Below are 7,818 nucleotides of genomic sequence, written 5' to 3'. Positions count from 1 at the left end.
CACTTATTTATTGGGCAGTTGTTTCTTTGAAGATTTGTTGTTGGGGGATTTAATTTTTTGAGTTCCAAGTATATTTTAGATATAAGACCCTTGTCCGTTGTATGGCTAGTGAAGATCTCCCAATCCGTAGGCTTTCTATTGATCCTGCTAGCTATGTCCTTTGCCATGCAGAAGCTCTGCAACTTCATGCAATCCCATTTGTCCAACCTTTCTTTGATTTGTTGTGGGTCTCTATTAAGAAAATTTCGGCCAGTGCCAAGGAGACCTAGGGTTTCTCCTATTCCATCCTGTAATGTTTTCATTTGATTACTTCTTTAATCTTGTTGTGTGTTATGAGTCTGTTTAATTTATATCTTCTTGGTTCAACTTAGGCAGTTTGTATATCTCTGGAAATCTGTTCATTTTCTATTAAGTTTTCCTTCTTTTTTTTTTTTGAGTACAGATTTTAGAAGTAGTCCTTCCTTTTGGAAGTAGTTTGGATTTCTTGGATGTTTGTTTTAATGTTTCCTGTGGCATCTGTGATTTTATTGATTTGAATCTGGTCTCTTCTTAATTTTACTAGTGGTTTATCAATTTCATTGATTTTTTTTTCCCAAAGAACTAGTTTTTTTTTTTTTTTGGGGTCCGGTCGTGGGGCCTGAACTGGGCTTGGGCACTGTCCCTCAGCTCTTCAGCTCAAGGCTAGCACTCTACCACTTGAACCACAGCGCCACTTCCGGCTTTTTTTCTGCTTATGTGGTGCTGAGGAATCAAACCCAGGGCCTCAGGCATGCAAGGCAAGCGCTCTACCACTGAGCCACCTTCCCAGTCCCTAGAACCAGCTTTTTGTATAGTTTTTAAGTATCTCAGTAATTTCTGCCATAATCTTTGCTCTCTCTCTCTCTCCTTTTAGAAGCTTTGGGTTTGGTCTGGTAGATTCGCTGGATGGCTCTCTGTCTGACTCTGCATTTGGCAACTTTCAGCTATGGGTAGTACAGATAGTGTGATGTGTCCTGGTCAGTTGTGAGGGTTATTGCTGTGTGCAGGATGGTCTGATGTCCTGTCCTCGGTTTTTACCCAATGGTGGATCCCCATTATGTGCTAGGTAGAAGTTTAGTATCCTGGCCTGGATGTGTGTCTGGAGTAGGTGGATTCTGCTAGTCATAGTAGGGGGTTTGTTCTAGTCTAAGTCCTGTACTGGTGTCTGTGTCCAAAAGGGCTGGGAGCAGTGTTCTAGCACCCAGACCTTGTATGAGCCCTAGGGAGAAGGGCAGATCCTGTTATGCATTAAGGGGTGGTTGTCTTAGCACAAGTTGTGAGCTGGAGCAGGCCTGCGCCTTGGAGGGGGTGGCTCCCACAGGGCCAGGGGCTGTGTTCAGGTCTCTAGGACAGGTGATAGTCTTGGGAAGGCGGGTTCCTGTGGAAGAAATCATCCCCACTCCAGTCTTGGTTCTTGTTTTCTTGGGGGTGAAGTGTACGTTAGGATCCTAAATCTCTGATCAGAGAGAGCTAGAGTGATTCCCTATTGCTTCACCATCATCTTCTTAGCTTCCTACTTCTCTGGGTTAAAATTTTAAAACACTGAGTGGTATTGCAAACCTCTTTGCTTCATTTACCTTGCTTCTTTTGGGTAAAAAAGACCCTTTTTTCATGAAAGTATTTATTTCCATCATGGGCTGGGGATTTCGCTTAGTAGCAGATCACAAGTCTAATTTCATTACCCTCTCTCCCCTACAAAAGGGTTTTTTATGTTTTCATTTTTGATCATCAGTTTTCAAAAGAAAGAAGCTATTTTGTAGCATTTTCGCCATTAAGGTTGACTCTTTAACGTATTTATTAGGGCATAGTAATTGTAGAAAATAACTTCATTGTGATATTTTCATACATGCAAAAGTTGATATACACAAAATATATTTACTGTATTGTCTCCTCTAGCATTGTATTAATTGTTTAAAATGTATGAAACTGTCAAGAACTCATTCAATTTAAAAAGATATTTCAGATATTCATAGAAGGATCTATTTTTAGTAGTACATCCTTCCTATCATTTTAATATTATACATGAAAGTCACATCAATCTTGCAGTCTGAATGTGTTTGAAGCCAAGAGTTGATTCACACCTACATATCTTCCTTCAGCTTTTCTCTACTGTTAAAACCCACTGAGTGCTTAAGTCTATACCTATAGATCAAGTAAGTACAAAAATGACAATAACACTTACAGTTAGAGGAACAGGGTCTTGGAAAGCCAGGCTCATTTCATGGCAGTAAAGAAACAAAAGTAGGCGTTCACACTTCTAAGCAAAAATAAATAACATCAATGAAATTACAGCTATTTTCAGTAAGAATTTTACAGATCTCAAAGTGACAGAGTAAGAATTAAAGCCAGATTAATATAGGAGAAATACTGAATCTTAGTGTTTTAGGTTCCTTCCCAGTTATGAACTATAGTGCTTGATGATTTAGTATGTATATGACATTTGAGAGTATATGACATTTGAGAGTCCTTTGGTCTTGGCAATGAATAATGCTCACTCTAGTTTGTGTGTGCTGAATAATGGTTAATACAGGAAGAATAGAGGTTTTAATGAAGAAATCCAGAAATGGGACAATTTCCTTGTGGTGTCTGGTCCTAGGTCTCCACTCTGCAAGCTCCTTCCTATTCTGCTTCTGGGCTCTTTTTTCCCAGTCAACACTGTGGTGTTGTATCGGCCGTGTTTGTGCCTCCTGCTGTATGACAATTCTAACACCATGCTCTTTATAATTTAGCAGAGGGGCTGCAAAGTGTTATGTTATATATTGAGTTGTTACAGATTACCTAGCTTTGATGAATAATCTGGAATGGAAACAATAAGAGCCTATCTCATTATCAATTCTCAACAGATTCTGAGGAAGAAAAACTTATGTAAGAAATGAAACAAAATTAGCCCAAGGTAGACTAAATTTAAATACCCAGGTTCTATAAGGATACAGTCTGTCCTACTCAGGTTTAGTATTTTAAACATTTATAAAATATATATGGTACCGAGCTTTTTAAATTAAAAAAAGTTTGTCTTTAATCATTTGAGATTTTTATTCTTTTATTAAAAAACTCCTAAATCAATATAAAATGAATGCATCTAAGATAAGCACTGTGTGACACGCTAGGATGAAAATGCTCTTTTGTCTTACCCTTTTGTCTATTGGTGTTAACTTCACGAGGCTTTCGGATTTCCTTTTTTCTGAGTTGTGATTAGGAGCATCACAATCATATTCAACTTCGGGTTTTGACAAGTCTCGGCAGAAAGTACAAATCCACTCTCCACTGTTGGAATAATACAACTTTGAGTTTCTTTTCTTCGCATTGGCTTGTCTTTGAACTCAAGACCCTCCTGCTTCAGATCCACCAGGGCTGTGATCAGATTATTCACCACACCTGGCTCTGCGTTTAAAGTTTCTAAAGCACGTCTCTCTTTCACAGCTTCTTTCTCTACCTCCCCCAAGCCATCTCTACTTTACAGAACATGAATTTTAACCACAAGAGTATTTATCACATACCTAGTAGATACATAGCATCTGGCTCAGAGAGGAAATAGCAGAAACTTCATGTATGTTAATAGTGATTAAGGAGGCAAAAAATATATCTATGTGAGATATATCTATGTGGGGCATATTTTCCCCTGAAGGCTTCAAGAAAAAGACAGCTCTCAGTAATACTATCAGAACTGTAAGTTTGAAATTAATTTTAAGAATTAAATTGAAATTAAATGTAAGGAATCAGAGCCTTAAAAGAACTGGGAAATTAATCCAATAGCTCTTAATCATCACCATCATCATCATCATTAAAAAAGGCTTAAGAATGTATTGAGACATTTGTAAATGATAAAGCCCAGTGCATTCACTGGGCTGGGCATTGACTTGGCATTGATGGTGGCTTATTACTGTAATCGTAGCTACTCAGGAGGCTGAGATCTGAGTACTGTAGTTTAATGTCAACCTGGGCAGGCAAATTCAATTAACCAGCAAAAAGCCAGAATTGGAGGTGCAGCTTAAGTTTTTGCTTGAGCAGAAAAGCTGACCAAATGTTCAAGACTCCTCATGTTCAAAAGGCCAGTATCAGTACACCCACACAAAATGTCTTTGCTAGGGTAGAAAATATGCCCAAAGCATCATTGATCTTCATGGTAACTCCTATGTTAACATTATTTATGAATGATGAAACAGTTTCACTGTGAAGTGCATGCTGGCATTAAACCTTCTTGATGGATGAATTTAACCAAAAAGTGCAAGAAATAGTACAATATGAGCCACCATGCTGGGTGGGTTTTCAATTTGTTTTTTCTTCTGTCAGTAGCAGGGCCTGAACTCTGGGCCTGGGCTCTGTCCCTCAGCTCTTCAGCTCCAGGCTAGAACTCTACCACTGGAGCCACAGTGCCACTTCTGGCTTTTTCTGCTTATGTGGTGCTGAGGGCCTCATGCATACAAGGCAAGCACTCCACCACTGAGCCATCTTCCCAGCTCTGGTTTTCAATTTTTTAAACGCCTTTAGTTCCCTAGTGCTGGGATTATAGGTGTGCACAGCCATGCTCAGGGCTGATATATTTTTGTGCTACTACTGGCATTTGAACTCAGGGCCTACGTGCAATCCCTTAGCTTTTTTGCTCAAGACTGGTGCAAGTCTGGCATACCTAGCTTTTTACTTTTAACTGTCATAGCTGATTAGTTTTTTTTTTCCTTCGTGAAGAACAAGGAGGTAGGGTATAGAAAATTATATTATTGTTAGAAACTTTATATGTATTTGTGCCAAGTCAAAATTAAATCTCTACAAAGATTTTATGTAATGTTGATCATCACATTATGTAAAAATGATCATCACATGTATTGCTGTTACTTAAGACTATTTTCGGCAGCACTGAGGATGGGCAGCACTGAGGATGGAATACCAGCCCATGTATATTCTAGCCAGGCACTCTACAACAGAGCCACACCCCAGCTATTAGTATTTAGTGAAAGAGTGTGGGAAGGGAAGCACTGTCTTACCTTGGAAAATTCGCCAAGGTGGGCACATGGCAGGAGAGATGGAAGACTTTGGGACACTTCTCACAGCATAGGAGTTCTCCTCCATTTTGACAAACTGCACACCAGTCCTCATTGGGGTCATCCTCCTTCCTTGTCTCAGCAATATGAAGGGGTGACTTCTGGGAGGTGTTCAGCCACTCGGCCTTTCCATTGGAGGAATTTTCCTGGAGCCCAGGTTGATCACCTGTGCTATCAGGGGCATCAGATCTTAGCACAGTTTCCTCAGAAGCAGAACCTTGACTACTATTTAGAAGCAGGGAAGTGAGTATGCTTCTGGGATAGTTGGTCTGCAATGAGAGAGAAGAATGTGTATGTTCAGGAAGGGCCCTTTCATTCACAGCTGGACTCTGACCACAATCCTCCTATCTACAGCTTCCCACATAGATTGGATCACAAGTATTTATTAGCAGCATGAAGGAGGTATCACTAACATTTTGCCTTGAACTCTGATCTTCCCATCCAATGTCTACCTCCTGAGTAGCTGGGATTAAGAGGTATGAGCCACCATGCTGGGTGAACTTTCAATCTTAAATGTCTATATGTGTAATTTTCTTACTATGGGAGACTGTGGAATTAGGATTTGACCTTCTGACTCTCCAAACCATCTTTCCTTACACCACCATGGGGCCTGAACTCTGGGCCTGGGCGCTGTCCTTCAGCTCTTCAGCTCAAGGTTAGCACTCTACCACTTGAGCCACAGCCCACTTCTGTTTTTTCTGCTTATGTGGTGCTGAGGAATGGAACCCAGGGCCTTATGCATGCAAGGCAATCAATCTACCACTGAGCCACCTTCCCAGCCCTTGTGTTCGTTTTTAAATCTTTGGTTTATAGGGAAGTCATTCTAGTTTACTTCCTACGATAGTTTTTTTTTTTTTTGGAAAACTATGTAAATAGACTATGTAAATAGTTTACTACAGAATTATAAAATACATTGTGACTACACTTCCTTTGTAGAATAACTGAGTCAGTTATCACTTAGGTACTTATCTCAATGACACTCTCCACATGATAATATGATGCTTTTTTGTGTGTGCTGTATATGTAATGGGCCTTAACCTCAGGGTCTAGTGCTCTCACTTTGCGTTTTTACTAAAGGCTGGCCCTCTAGCACTTAAGACACACCTCCACTTCCAGTTTTTTGCTAGTTAATTGGTGACAAGAGTCTCTCTGATTTGTCTGCCTGGGCCGATTTTGAATCTTGATCCTTAAACCTTAGCCTTCTGAGTATCTAAGATTACAGATGTGAGCCACTTATGTGTGGTTATATGATAGTTTTAAATATTGTACAAACACTCATCTCCCTTGTGGAATTTTCTGTCCTCCTGTTCTTGTACTAGGAGCTGTTACAACAGGGAATACTCTTGTTTTTCCACCTTAGAAAAGTATTACAAGCCACAATGTAATTACATTTTGAGGCCTAGATTCTTCATCTGATTCTTGTTTCACTATAACAACAGGGAAATCATAATTTTCGGGTGGTCCACTGTTTTCTTGTTTGATTCGGATTGGCTCCAACATGACCACGGGGACTTTGTGAGTAGAATCTGCTCCTGCTGGTTTGCTGGAAGAGCCAGAGCTATAAGCATAAAAGAGAGAGAGAGAGATTGAGCAGGACACCATGAAAAATCCAAAAATGTTACATTATGAACCTCACATGAAGTACAATAACAGCACTCTGGAATAATGTTTTATCTTCATAACAATAACTGTTACATTTGCAAGAAATGTTGTACAAATGAAACTGCCAACTATTCAATTGCTATATGTACACATTTCCTTTATGAGTAAAAAATGCTTTACAAACTAACTTGTCTAAATAGTTACATTATATACCTGTAAAGATAAAATCTGAATTAAAATAATTCAGAGGCTCTATAAATGGCTAACTAGACTTATCTTAAAAAGGATTTTTTAAGGCCTCTAATAGTTCCCTCTATAGTAAGTAACAAAGAGAACTTTTAGGTTTTCATTAATAGCTTGGTAATGCATGGAAACAACTAGCAAATCACTTAGTGGTGTTAAAGAATATAGTGGGAGAAAATATTACAGACAGTTACTATGTTTTAGGAGACTACAGAAAACTTTTCTTCTCAGAAAATGTTGCTTTCTTTGAGTAAGGAAGTAAAAAGCAGGAGTAAGTTAAACATTACAAAGGGAAGCACAAAGCAGTAACGTAAACTATTGTTTTTCCCAAGTTTGTTTCCTTAATAATGTTGTGCCTTTAATTTTTCCTTAGTTGTTCATGTTTTCTTATTTTCAATCTATAGGGAAGTATTTTTTAATCCTTCTCTTCACTAATTTAGTAAATACATATCAAGCAGAGACCAGAGAAATCTAATTAGAGATTTTATGTACTGGCCCTTGGGATCCTGGGTTTCCCATCTGCGGGTTAAACCAACAGTAGAAAGAAACTATTCTGGAGAAAAATTTATCTGTACTAAATGCAGACTTATAAGGGGTCATTGGTTATTCCCTAACCAATACGGTATAACAAATATTTACATAGCTAACATCTACAAGATTCAAAGAACATATAAAAAATAAAGTATATAGGACAAGATGTGGTTATATGCAAATATTACACCATTTTATATAAGAATATTAGTATCCTCAAGAGGGTCATGGAACTTAAATCCCTGTGGGCACTAAGGGACAGTTGTACTAGAATATTCTTTTTTTAATTTTAATTTTTTGTGAACATACTGTACAGAGGGGTTACAATTACATGGGCAAGATAATGAGTACATTTCTTATCAAGCATTGCAGCCTCCTCCTTTGTTTA

At 38.6% G+C, this 7,818-nt stretch overlaps 1 protein-coding gene across 1 annotated transcript in view; it reads right to left on the bottom strand.

Annotated features, from left to right (window-relative positions):
* Trim24 (tripartite motif containing 24) overlaps positions 1-7,818 on the bottom strand; it is a 93,234-nt gene that overhangs the window by 6,410 nt on the left and 79,006 nt on the right. The window contains exons 12-16 of the mRNA XM_013021552.1: positions 7,539-7,549; positions 6,444-6,612; positions 4,998-5,323; positions 3,150-3,282; positions 2,201-2,275 (exon numbers count right to left, since the gene is read on the bottom strand). Coding sequence (XP_012877006.1) covers positions 2,201-2,275; positions 3,150-3,282; positions 4,998-5,323; positions 6,444-6,612; positions 7,539-7,549 — 714 coding nt within the window. The remainder of the gene's footprint in view (positions 1-2,200; positions 2,276-3,149; positions 3,283-4,997; positions 5,324-6,443; positions 6,613-7,538; positions 7,550-7,818) is intronic.

This window comes from Dipodomys ordii, unplaced genomic scaffold (genome assembly GCF_000151885.1).
Source record: "Dipodomys ordii isolate 6190 unplaced genomic scaffold, Dord_2.0 Scaffold56, whole genome shotgun sequence".
NCBI lineage: Eukaryota > Metazoa > Chordata > Mammalia > Rodentia > Heteromyidae > Dipodomys > Dipodomys ordii.
This window is presented reverse-complemented; position numbering and strand designations above follow the sequence as displayed.